Genomic DNA, 18,385 nt, shown 5'->3' with positions numbered 1-18,385 from the left:
CAGACCCCTGGCAGAGGGCAATGGATGGTGCCACGCCTGCCGCCGAAAACAGTGTCTCTCATCTAGGGAGCAAACTTCTTAAAACTGAAGGTAGGAATCGGGCATTCACGATGACTGCTAGAAATAAAAACCAAATATCGTGCCGTGCAGCAGGAAAGAAAGGATACTATTAAATGCACCAGTGGCTTGCCATGTATCCTCCCCTTTTTTAACAACCGCCAGCTGCTTTTCTTTTAAAGAGGTGTTTTGCGAAATGCCGTTTGTTTTAGTTCTAGATAGCCTAGTAATAAAACCCTTCAAGGAAATACTGCATATAGCATTGTTCTTACACTTGTCGAGTGTTTGAAGGACCCCTTGGAATGAGTGTGCACTAGGAGACAGGGAGGGAGGAAGCAGGAAAAATCAAAATAAGAAGTATCAGGGAGACAAGAGTCAAGCATGAATCATTTTGGTTGAACCCAAGGCAAGATCAGATTTCACACCCACCCTCGATGGGGCTGACATTTTCACACACACTGCAAATCCATTGGCATTGAGGTGGCATGATTTCACAGTTATTACGGTGGCCACTGGCATATATTTAAGCCTGGCTCAGATAAGGGGGTTGGGGGGGGGTGTCAATTTTTTTAAGAAAACCGCAGATCAGAAGAACAGTTACTCCTGATTAAAAAATAAATAGATAAATAAATAAATAGATAGATAGATAGATAAATACATAAATAACCTCCCAGACAGGTAGGCCGTTTTGGCAGATACCCACCCGCCGGGGAGCCGCAGCCCGGGCACCTCGTGGGGGTGGCTGGAAGCGCAAGTGACCCCACGGGGGAGCGAAGGCGGCTGCAGCCGGGTGCCTCTGCCCCAGGTCGCTCTGGGGCTCGGCCGGCAGTGGGAAGAGGAGGAGGAGGAGGAGGAAAGCCCTCAGCGTGCGGAATCGCTCCGGCTGCTGCCCGCCCCGCGGGGACCGCCCGGCCGGCCACCGCTAGTCACAGCCTCCCCACCCCGGGCTGTGCGAGGGGCAGCTTCCCAACCCCCCCCCCAGGTTTCCCCCCCCCGCCCCGCCGCTCCAGCACCGGTCATCCCGCCGCCGCCGGTGATCGGTGTGCGCCTGTGCAGAACGGGGCGGGAGCACGGGAAACGTCGGGGGGAAATCCCCGCGCGTTGCTGAGGGCGTGGGCTGCCTTCGGGGCCCCCCCGCCCGGCGCTCCGCAGCCGCGTTAGCGCGGGCCTGGGGCGCCGGGGCAGCCGGTCGGGGGGCCCCTCTGCCCCGTTAACGGCCCTGAAACCGGCCGGGCGAGGCGGGGCGGGGAGAGCCAGACCGTTCCCGCTGTAACTGCCGTCCGGCGGCCCAGCTTTAACTCCTCCTGCCATCACTTTGAGACGCCCCTATGTTTAGTAAGCCGAGCAATAATTCTGCAATTAAACCAGAGTTATTTTGGAAAAACTCCTTTTCTTTTTTTTTTTTCTTCCCCCCCCCCCCCCCCCCCCCCCGCCTAGATCTTTAATTTCCGAGGTGTCCTGCGCAGCTCGTTCCGGCTCGGGCGTGTGGCGCGTGCCGCACCGCAAAGCCCATGCAGCACAGGTCCTTGCAGATGCGGGCAGCTCCAGCCTGCGCCTTCGGTAAATTAAAGAGCTTTGTGTCTTCGTGTGTCTGTACATCGATTATTTTCGTAGCGGTTAGCTGTGGTTTGCAGTTGAAAGGCGTTATTGATACGTCCAAGGAGAGAAAGATTTTTTTTCTTTCTTTTTTTTTTTTTTAAGTATAATGACAGCTGATGTTTTTTCTCTGGTTTTCCCTCTTCTGTTTTTTTTTTTCCTTACTAAGGTTACTGGCATGGGAACAGAACTGTTGTACTTCACAACCTCATCGACACGTGCTGTGTATTTGCTGCAGTCCAGAGGACCTGACTGCTTAAGAAATATTCGATCCAAAATACATGTATTGATCGTTTGTTCTTAGATTGCCCTGTCACAAACAATCCACCTGGTTAAGAGCAGTGACCTTCTTTCTTCTGAAACTGCAAATGTGAAAAGGAATGACCCCTTTCCATGAATGTATTTTCTGATTAATACATACAGTAGCTTTTATTCTATTCCAGCATTTCTAGGATGGAGACAATATGTACAAATACATAAAAACACAAATAAGTGGGAACACATTTATGCCTTAGAAAATATACTAATGCATATTAAAGACTTGCATGTTACCTGAGACTTAAAGATTCTGTAAAATCTGCCAGTACAGTAGACTGAAATATTCCAGTTTCTCACATGAATATATATTTGCCAAAAAGTTCAGGACTATTGGTGAAGAACCCCCATTATGAGACAATATGTGAAAAATACTGTATCTCTCTGTATTTATAGCGGAAGAAATGTATTTTCATAGCATCAGGATGAGACTGGAAATGCATACAGTTTTTCCAAGCTTTAGAAATCCAAACCACTGCTAAAAAAAAAAAAAAAAAAAAAAGTGGCTTTTGCAGTTCTAACCTGAAAAGTGCTATACATCTCTTAGAGACACTTAGAATTGTTATTATTTCATAGAATCATAGCATCATACAATGGTTTGAGTTGGAAGGGATCTTTAAAGGTCATCTAGTCCAACTTCCCTGGAAGAAGCAGAGACATCTCCAACCAGATAGGGTTGCTCAAAGCCCTGGTCAACCTGGCCTTGAATATTTCCAGGGATGGGGCATCCACCACCTCTCTGGGCCACCTCTTCCAGTGCTTCACCACTTTCATCATTAAAAAAAAAAAAATTCCTTACATCTAGTCTAAATTCACCCTCTTTTATTATTCAATTAGCTCTTATTTACTTACTACATTCCAGTAACACATGGATTGTAACATGCTCGGTAACAGAGTGAAACAACAGTCCCTGTTTTAAAGAGCTGGTGAGCAAAGACTGGAAGTACCTCCCAAGACCCCCTGCTCCTGCCACGAAGGTATTTTCCAGCTCTAATTTGGCTCGAGTGCGGCAGAGGCCCAGACCGTGGTCTCCTGTTGGGCCTGCATTGCACAGCTGAGCTCTCAGCGCGCTCTCCCCTTGGGCTGCTTGGAATCTAGTTGTGCTCATTTGTGCTTGGATGCATGCAGATGCTCATGTGTGAGACTGAGTCCCAGTGAGGGAGAAACTCACAAGTGGGTCGATCTCTCCCGGGTTCCTAGAAGGAGCAGAAGGAAACCTGCCAGCTAATCTACACTGCTGATAATGGAAGAGTAGAAAGTATCTGCAGCCCAGGGTCCCCCCAGCCATCCTTCAGCATCCTTAAACACTGCTTTCCCTTGCTTAGTGGTGTTAGGAGGGTGATCTCAGCTGGCTTCATTCTTGAGGTAGATGTTGAGAAAATATGGTGTTGAGGGAAGAGGAAGCATTTGGGGATTGCTTTCATGCAGCAAGACATTGCTATGTATCTCTTGGCTCTCCTATCCATCTTAGTTCTCAAGTGGGTTTGTCCTAGTGGCGTGCACTCATACAGGTGTATGAAAAGTACACAGAAAAGTTTTTTACTACATCAACTTGTATGTCCCTCATTTGTATTTACCGATTTTTTGTGGAGCTCATGGTCTGAGCCAGCCATTCCTGCCTTCACTGTTGTCAGAGGGCAACAACAGCCAAGAAAGGTTAGGGGAAAAGCCATGGCATGTAGGGGTGAAAGAGCCAGGCTGAGACTGCCCACGGCTCCCCCCACGGCACGCCCCCCTCCACCAAGGGCGGCAGTGGAAGCCCGTGGGCTTGAGGCCACTTGTCAAAGGCGATGGCCAGGCCGGTTTGGGGGCAGGCTGAAGCCAGTGGCTGGGAACTCAGGGTCCATTTGTCGCTGAGCTGAAATTGTTCCAAGCGGCTTCGTCCACCGCGTGTGCGCAGGTAGTTCCCTCCACAGAAACACCCACGGAAACTCAGAAACAAGGTGTGACCCACTCACCCCCTCGGCCACCCGCCGCCCCGCAGATGTGGGGTCGAGAGTCGGGCTGCCGTGATGCTGGAGGGAAACGGAATGCTCCATCCTAAACCTGCAGGGATTTTAGAATTTCTACCCGAAATTTGTGATATGCTGGTGATTGCAGGGGGAAAAAAAAAAAAATCCACCATCAGTTCAAATTAAAGCAGCACTTTTAAATCAAAAATCCTTTGCACCAGTTTCACTGGAAATACGGAATGCTGAAAATTAAATCCAGAGAGCTGCCTTCGACTTCTGGATGTTAAATCATTATATTAAAAAAAAAAAAAAGTTGAATTCTGTTTAATCTGAGGAATCTCTTCTGTTTACTTTTACTTAGCACTGCACGGCATTACATGCAACTTTTGGCCCTGGAAGGGGTGAAGGGTGGGAAACCCTGGACAGATTTAGACAAGAAAGAAATGTGGGATAACTAATGTCTGACTGGTCCAGCGAGCTGGAGATGGTGCCGTGTCCTGCTTTTGACTAGAAAGAAATCTGGCATGAAAGCAGGATCTTTGTTGCCTAGGAATTAAGTTGTTGCTGCTGCTTATTCCTTACCTGAACTCCTAATCCTCTGTTTATGCTACAGCACAAAACAAATTATTTCTCATAGACCAAAGGGCTCCCTTGTAACAATTAAAGTCTATTGTGTAAAAGTATAAACGGCACATTGATCGTTAAGGTAAGCTGACTTGTAAAAAGTAATTCTTGGACATGAAGTGTGTGGTCATTTAATGTATACTTTGGAGAAGTCATTCTGCACGGGGAGGTAAATTACAAACAGTAAAATGGTTAGTTAGCCAGTTACCATGTATGTTTGGTCTAAACACACCTCAGCAGAAACAACAAGAAGTTTGCTCCTGCTTCTGCAGAATACAAGAGTATTTTGCTACTGCTTTCCTTAGGAACATTTTTTAATTTTTAAACAAATAAGCAGCCCCCTCCTTTCAAATAAAAATAAACCCCTAAGGCACTTTACAAAGTGAGAAATATCCTGAAGTCCCCGAACCTCGGACTCTGCCGAGGTCCGTGCAATCTCGCTCCATACTCATTAGGAAAAGGGAAAAAAAAAAAAAAAAACAAAAACCTGCCCCCTGCCCAGGAACTGTTTAAAAGGAGGAGAGTGGATCCACAGAAACCAGTCCTGTCAAGGTCAGCTTTGTCTTGTGAGAGGAACGGCGACAGGGTCAGTACTGTCTCATATGAGGAAACCCCCACGAGGACCGAAAGAGCTACTCTTTCTCTCCTCCTGTCCCCACCTTTGGCCAACGCGTCCCTTGTTGGGGCAATCCTCCCACCGCCTGTAATGGGATTTCTTGTTCCCAGAGAGAATTCCTCAGCTGCCCCAGTTCGGGGTTCCCGGCTCCCAGTGCACGAAGGGCAGCGCCTTGGGGGGGAGGGGGGGCAGGGGGACACGACACAAAAACCAACCAACCAACCAAACAAAAAACCAACAAAACAAACCCGAACTGTTCTGAAGACAGCATTCAGCATTCGCAAGGTGTGGGCAACACCCGAGGTGCGAGGCTGCGGCTTCGCGCCCGTGGCGGCTCCCCCGCGGTCTCCCCGCGCCGGCCTCAGCTCGGGCGGTTCGGACAGGCGGGATCTGCGACGGGGCGGTCGCATGTGCGCAGGGGCGCGGAGGTTTGCACCTCCGGCTGCCGCTCCTTGTGACAGGCCTGTGACACGCACCCGCGCGGGGGCCCCGTCACCGCCCGTCACGCGCGCGACGCCTTTATCCGCTCATCGCCGTATTTTGCTTGGCTTTGCAAATCAGCCTGTTTGGGTGACACCCGGTAGAAAACGTTTACGCTGGAAGCCAAACGGGCAAATATTTTAATCTCTCGTATTAACACAGCGGTTTTCCAATCGGATGATTTTTTGTGCTCGATTATTTATTTATTTGTGCACGCGTTACCCATTCATTTGCTCGGTTCATTCATTCATTCATGCGTCCGTTCCGTCATTCATTCATTCCTCCGTCCCTTGCCCTCCACCGACGAGAGACAGAATCCCCGATGGTGCCCGCAGCCGCGGGGACCGCGCCGACGGGGTTGATCTGCCCGCCCCCCTCGCCCTGGACGGTGCCGGGGTGCGATGGTGCTGAAAGACCATTCTCCCCTCGCCCAGTACCTGCGGGGACAGGCTCCTGGGTGCCCCCGAAGGTGGCGGGGTGCGGAAGGCCGTTTGGCTGCTCTGTGGTGGCGACGGTTCCCCCTCGCTCCCCAGGCTCCGCAAAAGTCAGCGAGAGCGGGTGGGCACCGCAGGTGCTGCAGCTGCCGTCGGGCAAGGGCCGGTGTCCCCAAGCAAGGCAGGGAAGCCCCCCTTGCCTGCAGCCCGGCTGACACGGGGACGGGGCGCACCGGGGCAGGTAGGGGAGCCCTGGAGCCGGCCCAGTTAGGGAAATGTCCAGAATGTCCAAGGCAGGCAGGGAGGAATGCGCAGTCAGACCACCAACGCGCCCTGAGCCCTGCAATGCGCCACTTAATACACTCCGGTCATTTAAACCGCTGGGGACCCCCTCCTTCCAAGCCGATTTTCGATATAGGTGTTTTCTCATTTCCCTCCCGCCCCCCTTGTCCTTTGAAATGCCCCCACCCCCCTCACCCTCCCGCTCCCTTTCTTCTGAGCCCCGCTCTCTAATTCTAGATGAGTATTACTTTGCTCTTTTCGTTGGCCAAGCACAATTGTGTTATTGGAGATAATGAATTCAATCCCCATCAAAGAGTATTAGGAGCGCCTTGGCCCTGTAGTGCCTTTTTTTTTTTCAAACCGAGAATGAAAGGCAGAGAGAAAATTCTCTGGGTAGCCTCCGCGATGGCAGCTTTTGAAGTGAAGGGAGGCGGGCATTGTTGTTCACATTTTTGTCCATACGGCTGAAGAAAGACCGGCGGCTTTTGATGAGGAGATGAGAACCGCCTCGTAAGTTGAGCAACAAGTTGGATGGCGAAGTCTTACCGCTGCCTACTGCCTGTGGATAACATATGTCCCGCATTAATAGGGGCTCAAGGGAACAATCGCCCGGGGTGGGGGTGGGAGGGTGAGGACGGGGACTCTGCTCTGCACCGGCCAGCGGCTCTTTTTTCCTCCGGCCTCTGGACACCGATGCCCCGATGCAGGGATTTTTAAGGGAGACCCGAGGAGACTCGCCCTGGCTCTTGGGCTGCTCGGGTGTCCGCGGGGACAAGCCCCGGGAGGCCAGGAACTGGGGGGACGGGTGGGTTCGGACCTGGCGGAACAGGGGCATCTAGGGCGCGAGTAGGGAGCATGTGCGGGGTCCCCCTCGCTCACAGTTCTCCCAGGGGTCCTGATGGCCGGGGCGTTATGTTGAATTTGCTGCCATGTACTGGGAGTAGAGGGCAACCCCTTTCTCTAAACAGGAGTCTTTATTGTTGTTTTTTCCACTAAATGTGGGGTCGGGGCTTGGTTTTGTTGCCCCCCCCCCCCCCCCCCGCTTCCATTTCGTATAACGCAATGACACACCTGAAGTTTGTAAAGTACTTCCTCGAATAAAGCAATCAGGCAAGGAAAAAAAAAGGAAGAGGGAAAACGTCTGTTGGTCACATCAGATAACCTTAGAACCAGAAAAGTTGTTGCATGCATTTGAATAAGTTCAGACGTGCTCTTATTCCCATCTCCTGCCCCGCAGTTCAAAGATTCCCCGCCCCCAGGGCTTTATTATGCTAAAGAGGTCATTACTGAGAGTCGCTATGGAGAGATGCCGGGCTGCAGAACGGGGCCCACCTCCTAGCTACCGACATGGTGACATTTTCCGCCAGTCACAACCGGAGGAAATGTGTGTTAGCAACCTGCCGGGCAGGCTCGGAGGAGAGGAGGAATAAAGGGAAAAAATGTATTTCAGCTGCTGCGCGGTAGATTGCCCGCGTAGGCGTTCGTAGCCCGAGGTACCGGGCCCGAGGGCGGTGTTTGCCGTGGAAATGGTTGTTGCGAGAGGGCCAGATCCTGCTCCCAGGGAAGGCAGCCCTGTGCCTTGGGCCCTGCTCAGCCAGCACGGCGTAGGGTGGAATCACGCGTGTCGCACTCTCAGCAGCGTGGGGTAGCTCCTGGAGCCCTCCTGAAGCGGGTGCCAGCAGCAGGGAGCACATGGCATGTCCATCTGATCGCTCACGGCCAACGGGCGTCCCGTCCGTCAAGGGGGTGCCCCCGCCCCAGCTGCTGGGGGGTGGGAGGGGGTTCCCCTGGCCGATGGCGGACTCGACACCCTTTCACTGCCAAGAGGTGTGTGAATGGGCTCGATTTCGGAAGCAGAAATGCGGTCACTCGAAACATGTCCACCTGGGACCCCCGCTATTCCTCTCCGGACTCCCAGTGAAGGCGGAGGATGGGGGTCGCAAACCCACAGCTGGGCCGGGCCACCGGTGGACAACGCCACTTGCTGGGGCAGGCCTGGCCGGCGGGGCTGGGCAAGAGAGCGGGGCAGGCGGAGGGGCACCCGCACCCCGCACCCCGGGGCTCCGCACCGCTTCGGGGCTTCCACGCCGCTGGGGGACCTCGGGGGGTGGGAGGGGGCGGCGGAGGCTAGAGGAATTGTAGTAACGATAGTAGTAGTAGCAGCAGCAGCAGCAGTAATAATAATAATAAGAATGATGATGATGATAATAATAATAATAATAATTCCATTCTGCCGGTTCCTCCCTCTTGGAACAACGAGCAGGTGTACGAACATTTCATGGGAAAAATGAGATTACCAGCAGTAAAACAGTAATAGCAAAATACCGGCGAGCTTCCCCTAAAATAATCCGCCCGGGCAAAACCCGTTCGAGCAACGCTCCCGCAGCAGAGGCGCCATCCCGGGCAATGATGGTTTCAATGAATTCAGCCAAATGTAGGAGTTTCAGGGTAGGGGGAAGAGAAGAGAGTGCATTTTTTTTCCCCTCGTAGAGGAAAACGGGTTCTGCCATGAGGCTCCATGTGTTTTAAATCCTAATGACTGGAGACAAAGGTGAGCGCTGGCAGTTTGATCTGTCCAAAGTTCAAAGATCTGAAATCTCAATGAGTTTCTGTTTGAGGTGAAGGAGAGAAACACAAACACCATGGCACGGCTTGGGCCAGCAAGTTGCACGGTTTGGGAGTGAAATGCGAGGTTATTTACACTAATCTGTCCTTAACTGCTACTTTGTCACAATGGGCAGAATAATTAGTAGAAAATAACCAGAGAGAACAAAGGCAGGTTTTCATCTTATCGCCTCCCGTTTCCCACTCTTCTCTTCCCTCAATTATTTTCTCCTTCTGAAAAAGACCTTTCGACACTGCAAATCACAGAAAATGTATAATTTTTTTAAAGTAATTACTCTGCCTTTGCTAGTAGCTGAGAAGTCTGGGTTTGCACGAAGAGAAAAAAAAAGGACCCATTTTGCAGCACCGCCCTTGGCATTTAAATAATCAAACTAATTGCATTTTTATTTTAGCTATTAACCATTCTCCTATATTTCCTAACACAATGTTGCAGCGTGGGAGTTTTGCGAGGACTTACGTGTGCATTCCGTACCCCGGTCACTCTCTGTGCACTATTGTGATGTGGTTTTCGCCCGGTCATTGTGTGTTGCGTGTATTTCTACTCGTATCCCCTGGAAACAAATACATATTAATTATACATATGTTAATATATACAATACATGCATCTATATGCCTCCCGAGAGAACTTTCTATCCCACGTTTATATGAGGATAATTTGCTTTTTCACGAATTAAAATTATCACGAAAATGCACAGGCAAGGTATATACTTACTGAACTTCTGTTTTAAAAAAATATTTTTTCAGAGTGATTAATCACATATACTCGCGCATATATGCCTAGATACTTTTTTATCATAGCAGAAAAAAAATAACACAGGGTGCATTGTTATCGCAATCAAGCGTTTTATCTACAACATCGCTGTAAAATTAAAACCGAGTCAATTGCTCTTCTAAAGGCTAGTTGGCGTTACAGCAAGGGAATTCATTTATTTCGGGTTTATGTTGACGAACCAGTAACCATTCAAGTATTCCATATCTACTCAACATTTCAAAATAATTTTTGAAGCTGTGCCAACGGCTGAAGTGTTTTCTCGCGCCGCTCTTTTACGATTTACTTATGTTTTATTGACAGGACTAAGTTTCAGAGGGAAAAACTGACCGGGATTTTTTTTTTTTTTCTCATCTTTCAATCCCGAACATTTCAAATTAATTCCTTCCAATAAATGTACACCCTCCGATTGTTTGCCGATGTCGGTGTCAGTGTTGTCCGTTCGCACTCAGAAAACAACCCAGGAGGTTCTTGTGATTTTTTTTTTCCCTCCCCCATGATTTAGGCGGCCGAATTTGCTTTTATTCCATCGACTCTCCGAAGGGGAAGCGCTGCTCGCAGGTGCTCCGGGGAGGTACCAGAGGCGAAGGCACCATCCTGCCCCCCTTGCCGGTCGCGCAGGACTGCCGGACTCCGCGGCAGAGAAGGGTCCCGCTGTGCCAGGGCAAGACCCGCCACGGCAGAGGAGGGTCCGGGTTGCCGGGGCTGCCCGACCCCGCCGCGCCGCCTTGACGGCCCCTGCCCCGCCGGCGCGCCCTGCAAACGCACCCGACACCCCCCCAATCCTCCTTCCCATCCCAGGCCGGGGGCCTCCTCACCGCCCAAACTCCGCATAAATCTTTACAGAGATCCCCTGCCGCCCTGAGTTACTCCCCGCTTGTGTTTAATGACATTAAATGAGCCGTTTTCGCTCCCTCACACGTGGCCGACCGGAGGCAAATTGCCGTGTAGGAAAAAGCGAAGTTCCCCTACAAATTGTGCCCGCAGCCCGGCGGACCCTCTCTGCTTTACCGGTGTCCCGGACGTGGGGTCGAGACATCATCTCCTACACGGGCAAAAACCCCGCAGCCGCCAGCTCCTTTACCCCCCCCTGCGCAGAGCGAGCGGCCCGGCTGGAAGGAGATGGACGTAAGCCCCCCCTCTACCTATCGCGGGGCGTAGGGGGTGATGCACCCGCTTTCCTAGGGAGCCTATTCGGAGTTTATTTTTGCACTGTGGCTGGGGGCTTCTCGAGCAGAGGATGGAACTAGCTGCAGGGCAGCTGGGAGCGGGACGGAAAGTAGGAAACTCGTCTCTCCCCGATTCTTGACTTCCAGGTCTTCAGTAAACTGAGCGCGGAAAGCCGCGGTGGCTGCGGCGGAGACCCGCATCCCCGTTATGTCAGCGGATCCTTGCCCACCATTTGCCTACAAGAAGGGCGGGCAGGAAGGCGATCCGGATGGCGAGGTGGCGAAGGGGCACTCGCTTTGTCCGTGGGCAGGCTCCGCTCCTTATCTAGGAGAGGTTTGCAGCCGCGACGGTCCGCTGAAACCCGTTTATTACCCACGCCTCGAATATTTCCATTACACATGGGCTGCGCCCCTCAGCTGATACGCGCACCCCGCTGCCTTATCGGTGTCGGTCGATTGATATTTTTCTGTGCGCGAGCCCAGGACATTAAATCACTGCCTCCGCTCTGCGGTGCCATGTTCTCTGTAGGCTGGTCTGTGAGAGACAAGGGAAGCCCTGCTGAAAATGGGCTTCGTCCTGTCTCTCTTCGCACGAAGCTCTTTTTTTTTTTTGGCAGAAGGAGAGAGGGGGCTTTAAGCAGGAGCCCCCTGCCCAGATTTGGTGCCGAGCAACCCAGAGCTGCCCCTGGCTGCAGGGGATCTGCTGGTGTTCGCCACCTCAGGAAACACAGAGAGGGAAGGGACCGCACAGTTGAGTCTGGGGGTAACTCGGCCAAACCCAGGCACAAGCCCCCTCTCCCTCCCGGGGCAAGACCCCGCGGTGAACCGCCATCCGCTCACCCGCAGTGCAATGCAGGATCTGGCCGGGAGTTCCGTGCCCGCACCGCGGGCCGGGCCGGCCGCACCTGCGGAGCCCGGGCAGAGGGGCTCGCCGGTCTTTTTCTCCCATTTTTGGCTGGGTGGTAGCGCTGGAGGAATTTGGCGAGGTTTCTGGGACCCTGGCTTGGCTTTTCTTTTCTAAATCGACCCTTAAATTTAGTTGGCCGCCGCTGTCCCTAACCCTTCAGGGGGCAATTCTGGGGTAATTACGAGAATTACATGGTTCTTTTATCCGACGGCTATGCGCGAAGGGGGCCGAACACGGCGAAATCTGTTGGCGTTTAACACCCGCCTCCCCCCCCCGCCCCCCCCCGCCCCTTCCCCCTGCGACTATGACGACCAGCGCGGCTGCTGTTACGGCCGGGGTCGGTCCAGCCGGGGCTACAGAAGCGGGAGGCGGGCTGGGAGCTCGGTCCGGCCTTTCCAACGGCCCCGGGGAGAGGCGGAGCAGCGCTGGAAATGCTCCCCTCGGGCATCGCCCCGTCCGGCGGGGAAATGCTGGGTCCGGCTGCCGCCTTCCCGCCAGCCCCGGGAGGTAACACCGCCTCGGGTGCCTTTTCCCCTCCCTCTCTCAACCTACTCTGGCAACGTGAATTTTAAAAATAAATAAATAAATAAAAAATCATCACCGCACACAGCCCCGCACACGCCGGTTGCACCGCGGCGCCCCGCAAACACAGCCTGCGGGCGCGTTCCCTCCCTGGCCTCCGAGCAAGCCTGCCCCTACAAATCGCTCCTCTCCCCAGCCACACTTCAGCCCTGCGGTTGTTTTTCTGGCACACGGCTCCGTCCTCCGTCACCCGCCCCCGAAATTTTGGAAAGAGAATAGTAGAAATCTTTCTTTGTTAACATTTGATTTATTTAAAGTCCTTAACTGCAAATGATCAAAAACATACTCCACGCATTAAATTCTCAGTTATCGTTTTAAATCAAAATATTTTTTCAATTACAATCACATTTATAAAATTAACAAAATTTCTTAAATTCACGTGTAATTCTTTTTAAACTGTCATTTAAAGCAATTTCCAGCTCTAAAGAAGGAAAAAAAATATAAACCATGCAATAAATTAAGAACATTGAGACAGCGAACAGGAATAATAATAAAACCCGTCTGGCTATGCTAACACCGTGTAAAACTGTGGAAAGTGCATTAACACTGGATGAAACAAGCTAACGATGGCGAGAATTAAACGGCCACAAAAAAAAAAAAAAGTGAAATTTATTAAACAAGTTGAAAAACGGGAGGGAGACAGAGCTCTCCTCTTTCCCTTGCGTCAGTGTAATAGTCAACGTTTCCTGCGGGAGAGGGCAAATAACCTTGTTATAGATACAGTTCTAGCTGGTACACAATGAAGAGAGACTTAAATTAAATAAACATGTAATCCACATGTTGATGAGAGTTCCTGATGAACAAGAATCTTCAGTAACAGATGGGAAAGAAAAAAAAAAATCCAACTCGCTGTGACCTCTTATATTACATCCCAAGACAGGTAACACTCGGAAAAGAAAAAACAAACCCTGAGGGTCGCATCCTGCGCTCCAAAGCTTCTGTTGGTCCCCGCGGGAGCGCAGGATCCGGCCCGCAGCATCTGGGTGTAAGCAGGTTGTACTAGCCGAAGGTTTATTTTGCAAGTATCAAAAGGATGATCCGAGAAAGTAAATAGTCCTCTTGTTGCTTAGAGATTCTCTTAGTGTTTTGCTACTTCACAGCAGTATTGTCCTTCAAAGCCTTTTTAATTAAAAAAAGCCTTAAATGTCTACTCGCTTCTTCATCTCCGTATTGTTAAAGTATTGCCACATACCTGTAAACTTACATGAGATTATAGAGCACGGAAGGGGGGAAGACGAGAGGGTGGAAAGCACAAACAAGTAGTTTACAAGCTCAACTTTTTTTTTTTCTTATTTTTAATAACACCCTGCAAAGGCTGGGGGGCCGGGGGGCAGATCTCAGGGGAGAGGGCCTGGGGGCCAGGGAGGGGGTATATACAAGCGGGACGCAGCCGGCTTTGCAGGAGGTCGTGGTGGATCAAAAACAACACACAACGCGTTGCGAGACAATTAAAAAGTAACAGTCCTTTGCACGCAGCGTGCGGAAACACCTCGGTTTGTCGCAGTGAGAGGGAAAAGGGGTAGGCGGGGGGAGAAGACATAGAAGGGGAGGGGGGGGGCTCGCCCCCCGACGGCGCAGGGGGGTGCAGAGCTAGGAGGTGTTCAGTACGGGTCTGGAATACACACCTTGGTAGTAGGAGGGCTCCAGGGCCGAGGGCTCGATGCTGCTCCGGCTGGCCATGGAGGCACCGCCCAGGGGCAGCCCCCCCGGGATGCTGGGCCCGTAGGAGGAATATTGCAGCGCCTGCTCGTAGGCTTTGAAGTCCAGCTTGTGCTGCTGCTCCGAGGAGGACATGAGGTTGTTGATGGAAAAAGGGTGGTTGAAGGAGTAGTGGGGATCGCCCTTGAGGTGGAGCTGGGGTTCATGGGCTAAGGAGTGAGGGGGGTGCGGGACGGAGGCCAAGGAGGGGACGGAGCTGATGGTGGAGGAGGCGGCCGAAGCCGAGGTCTTTAGTTCCGTGCTGGATCCGCTGTGGTCCATAGACGGGGGGCTGGTGGACGGGTTGGAGCTGGAGAGGGAGGTGGCGGTGTCCAGCTGCGCGGGTTTATTGTGGCCTCTGTGCAGGGGGGAGTTGGAGCTGGAACTGGAGGCCCCGGCCTGATCTTTCCTGCCTTCCTGAGGGGCTTTGCTGTTCGCCGGCTTCTCGCACTTGAAGCGTTTTTGCCGGCGGAGGTAGCAGCCGTTTTCAAACATGTTGCCGGAGTCGGGATGCAGGGTCCAGTAGGAGCCCTTGCCGGGCTTGTCGGGGGAGCGGGCCACCTTGACGAAGCAGTCGTTGAAGGAGAGCGAGTGGCGGATGCTGTTCTGCCAGCGCTGCTGGTTCTGCCGGTAGTAAGGAAAGAGGTCCATGATCCACTGGTAGATCTCGCTCAGCGTCAGCATCTTGCTGGGTGCCTGCTGGATGGCCATGGTGATGAGGGAGATGTAGGAGTAGGGCGGCTTGGCGTGGGGGTAGCTCCGCTTGAAGGTCTTGGCGTCCCGCGTCCTGCCCAGGTTGGACTGGGTGTAGGCCATGGGGCTCATGCAGGGGTTCATGCCGCCGTAGGGGCTCAGCCCGTTCATGGGGGCCGGCTGGGCCGACATGGCATTGATGCCGCCGGGGCTCAGCGCCGTGCCCATGGCGGCCACGCCGCCCGGCATACCGTTCACCGGCCCCGCCGATCCCGCCGGCATGCCGGCCACAGCGCCGGGGCTCAGCCCGGCCCCCAGCCCGGTGTTGGCGTAGGACATGTTGAAGGAGCCGGAGGTCATGTTGCCGCTCGTCGTCATGGTGTTCATGGTCATGTAGGTGTTCATCGTGTTCATGGAGCCCAGCCCCGAGTTCATGTTGCTCACGGGCACCGAGGAATAGGCCTAGGGCAGCGAGAAGGAGAGAGGGAGTTAAGGGGGGGGAGAGGGGAGCGGGCGGGACCCCGATGGGGCCGGATCCACCCGCCTTGCCCGGCGCGCCGCGCGGCGGGAACCCCTCCGCTTCTCCGGCACCCGGGAAGGCGCTTCCCAAAAAGCGGCACGGGAAAGGCCTCTGGCGCGATGAAAAGGTCTAATTCCTACGTATACATGTTCCTAAATGTATAAACGGAGGAGGAGATGCTCAGTCCCGTTTTACTAGCGTGCGGCGGCTTGCGGGGGCTGCGCCGGGCCCCCCCGGGGCGGACGGACCGACGGCCTTACCGGGGCAGCTCCGCACCCCCGAAGACCTGGGCTGCGGGCTCTATCCGCCCCGGGAGGGGGTTTCCTCCCGGAGCATTCCCGCGTTTTCGCCGATTTTGTCTCCCGTCTGGGCTAGCTAAATATTTAAACTCCTCACCTTATTGAAATTTACGGACGTACGCTGTCTGCGCCGAGGAGAAATTCAACTGCCTGCACTTTCTTAGAATAATCTCACGCATCTTTCCGATCCTGCACTGATTTAAATATGTATTCTCACACAAGATGTGATAACGTCTTGTAGCCAAAAAAAAAAAAAAACCAAGAAAAAAAAACAAACTAACAACTCTTGTTCGCGCATTTTATTTGTGGGAAGCTTCCCCCTTGTCTGCATTTTCCATCAAGTCAGCCTTTAAATTAAAGCTGAAAAAAAAAACCAACCAAACAAAAAAACTTTCCCAAAGTACGAAAAGCCTGAACTTCCCTTGCCTGAGATTTTCTACGATTGCTCGACGTGCAAAAATTGTAGCACCCTACCACATAATAAAACTCTTAAAAAGGGCAGAATCGGAGAGCCTGAAATTGTGCTTTCCAGTACGGCATCTGATTTAACAGGAGGGAGAGAAACGTTCCCAGTTTACCTCGAACAAAGGCAACACGGCTAAGAAAAGGCGACGGTTAAATGCAGAAAATTCATTACTGTTCACTACCGATTCCATGAGATTGTAAATTAGCTTTTAATTTAGAGGATCACATTAATTACTCGAGATGGTAGAACGCGGATGGGCTTCCCACCTTGCATCCGTGCAGTGACTCAAATTAAATAGCAGGGGAGGAGAAAAGATTGAGTTTAAAAAAAAATCACAAAAACGAAGGTCGCCTAACTTTATGTTTGTATGTAATGAGTACGGCCAGGATAAATGAGTCTGGAAATGCCACAGAGTTGGGCTGAGCCTTACGTGCACTCAGCCGACTTTCCTCCCATAAATAAGATGCCGGTAGGGCGACACGTATCCGCCTGTGCCCTGCGGGCGCTGTGTGCCCTCTCCGGGGTGCCGGGACGAGGCGCGGGGACCGCGAAGCCCCGCGTCCGGGTGTGCTGATGCAATGCCCGGGTGCTCACACCCAGGTGGCTGCCTCGCCGCCACACTTCCTTAAAACGGCTCCTTCCCGGGCGGGAAGCCGAAGGAGTCGCTGCTGGCGGTGCCCCAAAGCGCTGGCTGCTCCCGGGGACCCCCCGCTGCAGACCCGCAGCGTGAACCTCAGGACCCACACAGGGCCGTGGGGCGCCCGCGGGGTGAGGGATGGGTGGGGGTGCTCCGGGCGCTTCCTGGGCCCTCTCCTCTGCCGTGGCTCGGGTCGGTTCTCACCCTCGCTTTGCACTGCCTCGCCGAACGGGCGCGGGGGGACGGAAGCGCCTTCCGGGGCTCCGCGGGCCGGTGCGACGGGGCCGGGGCCGGGCCCCCCTCTCGGTCTGGCCCCCGGGGCCGCTCCCGGCAGCGCCGCCCGCCGGCCCGCGGCAGCAGCAGCACAGACCGGTCTTGTAAAGTACGGACAAACGGCTGTTCCCCCCCCCACCGCCCGCCGCGCTCCTTTCTTCCCCCTCGCCTTTAACAGGTGAGGCCTCGTCCGACGGCGAGTAGAGGGGGCCTGGGAAGAGCTGCCCCAGCCCCGGGGGGCGCTAGCCACCGGCTCCCTCCCCCGTTGCCACCGGGAAGGAGCCCAGGGGCCGGCGGCGCGGCGGGTCCTCTGCCCCGAGCCGAGAGTTTACGGGGCGCTTTTGTGCTCGCCGCAAGCGGAGATTCCGCCTTATAGCCGAGATCAAGGGCTGCCCTCAATCCCCCCCCGTCCGTCCCCCCCCCCAGTGGGCCCCAGGTCTCCCTCAAACGCCCCCGGGGCTCTGGGAAGCGGTGTTTTCCTCGGGGAAGCCTGGCCAGCCTCAGCGCCGGAGGGGGTTGGGAGGCACGTTTGCGCTGGCAGGATCTGGAGCGCAAAGCGATTCCTCCGTCTGCTGCCCCCCCCCCAGACCCCCCCAGACTCCCCCCCCCCAACACCCCCCCCGCAATTGCAGAGGGGCAGCAGGGGAGCCAGACGCCAGGATTCACTCACCTCCTGCGTGTCGGCGTAGTAGCTGTTCCAGTCGCTGGTTTCATGCCCTTCCATTTTCACAGTCCCTAACATTATGGAGCCAACCTGCCCGGTGTAACCATCCAGCCCTCTTCCAAGCGAGCGGCGGGCAGCAGGAAAAGAGCCCGAAAGCCCGACCTAGCAGGAAGCCAGCTCCCAGGAGGGGCCCGGGGAGGGAAGGCGGGGGTAGGTGGGTGCTGAATTCTCCTCTATAAGCAGCCAAAAAGGAGGCAGGGAGCGGTGCGGGGCGAGACAGTTGAGAAAGTGAGGAAGTGCCGGCTGGGATGTGAGTCGAGTTGAGCTGATGTGGATCTTACGTCGCAGAAGTACCCACCTCCTCCTCCTCCTCTCCCCATTTGTCCGCCGCACAAAGGCGTTCGCACCTACAAAGCCGGAGATGCACCTGCAAACAAGGCAGTTCCCCTCGCCTGCAACTCCCCCCCGGGGCTGCACTTTATTTGTAAAGCGGCGTAATTGGTTTAAGCTTGTGGGGAAAGATGGAGAGACAGAGGTGGGACAGGGGGAGAGAGTAAGAAAGCGGGGGGCGGAGGGAGGAACCCACCCTTTCGGATGGACAGGGCAAATGCTAGGAGGGATCGGTGGAAATGAAATGAGGTAGGTAAGGGGAGGGCAGCCCCCTCTGTTTGAAGAGAATGCAGAAGGCCGTCCAGCCTTAAACCCCTGAGATTAGAGGCGATGTTTA

At 53.7% G+C, this 18,385-nt stretch overlaps 1 protein-coding gene and 1 long non-coding RNA gene across 3 annotated transcripts; one reads left to right on the top strand and one right to left on the bottom strand.

Annotated features, from left to right (window-relative positions):
* Positions 1-1,159: 1,159 nt before the first annotated feature.
* Positions 1,160-4,074, top strand: LOC147600528 (uncharacterized). Its single transcript, XR_015258749.1, has 3 exons — positions 1,160-1,392; positions 1,495-1,617; positions 1,823-4,074. It is a non-coding gene; the product is annotated as an uncharacterized LOC147600528 (long non-coding RNA).
* A 2,541-nt stretch (positions 4,075-6,615) lies between these two features.
* Positions 6,616-17,953, bottom strand: FOXA1 (forkhead box A1). Of its 2 annotated transcripts, XR_015258656.1 has the most exons (4): positions 17,665-17,953; positions 14,034-15,261; positions 9,439-9,532; positions 6,616-6,915 (listed from the first exon to the last, which is right to left on the bottom strand). XR_015258656.1 is itself a non-coding variant. In XM_086748643.1 (2 exons), the coding sequence occupies exons 1-2, from the start codon at positions 17,734-17,736 to the stop codon at positions 13,999-14,001; spliced, it is 1,335 nt and encodes a 444-aa protein (XP_086604769.1). In that variant the 5' UTR covers positions 17,737-17,953; the 3' UTR covers positions 12,636-13,998. The 2 variants fall into 2 exon arrangements, 1 of the variants encoding a protein (XP_086604769.1); XM_086748643.1 differs by lacking the exons at positions 6,616-6,915; positions 9,439-9,532 and having other exon boundaries at positions 12,636-15,261.
* Between the last annotated feature and the right edge of the window lie 432 nt (positions 17,954-18,385).

The sequence above is a fragment of the Chlamydotis macqueenii genome, chromosome 5, assembly GCF_036417535.1.
Source record: "Chlamydotis macqueenii isolate bChlMac1 chromosome 5, bChlMac1.mat, whole genome shotgun sequence".
Taxonomy (NCBI): Eukaryota; Metazoa; Chordata; class Aves; order Otidiformes; family Otididae; genus Chlamydotis; species Chlamydotis macqueenii.
This window is presented reverse-complemented; position numbering and strand designations above follow the sequence as displayed.

What these genes read in the sequence shown, in the direction of transcription:
- FOXA1 (XM_086748643.1), bottom strand. Translation starts at nt 17,736, where the DNA reads ATGTTAGGGACTGTGAAAATGGAAGGGCATGAAACCAGCGACTGGAAC. An exon ending in ACTACGCCGACACGCAGGAG is followed by an intron (nt 15,262 to 17,664) that starts GTGAGTGAATCC and finishes TCGCTGCCCTAG; the next exon opens with GCCTATTCCTCGGTGCCCGT.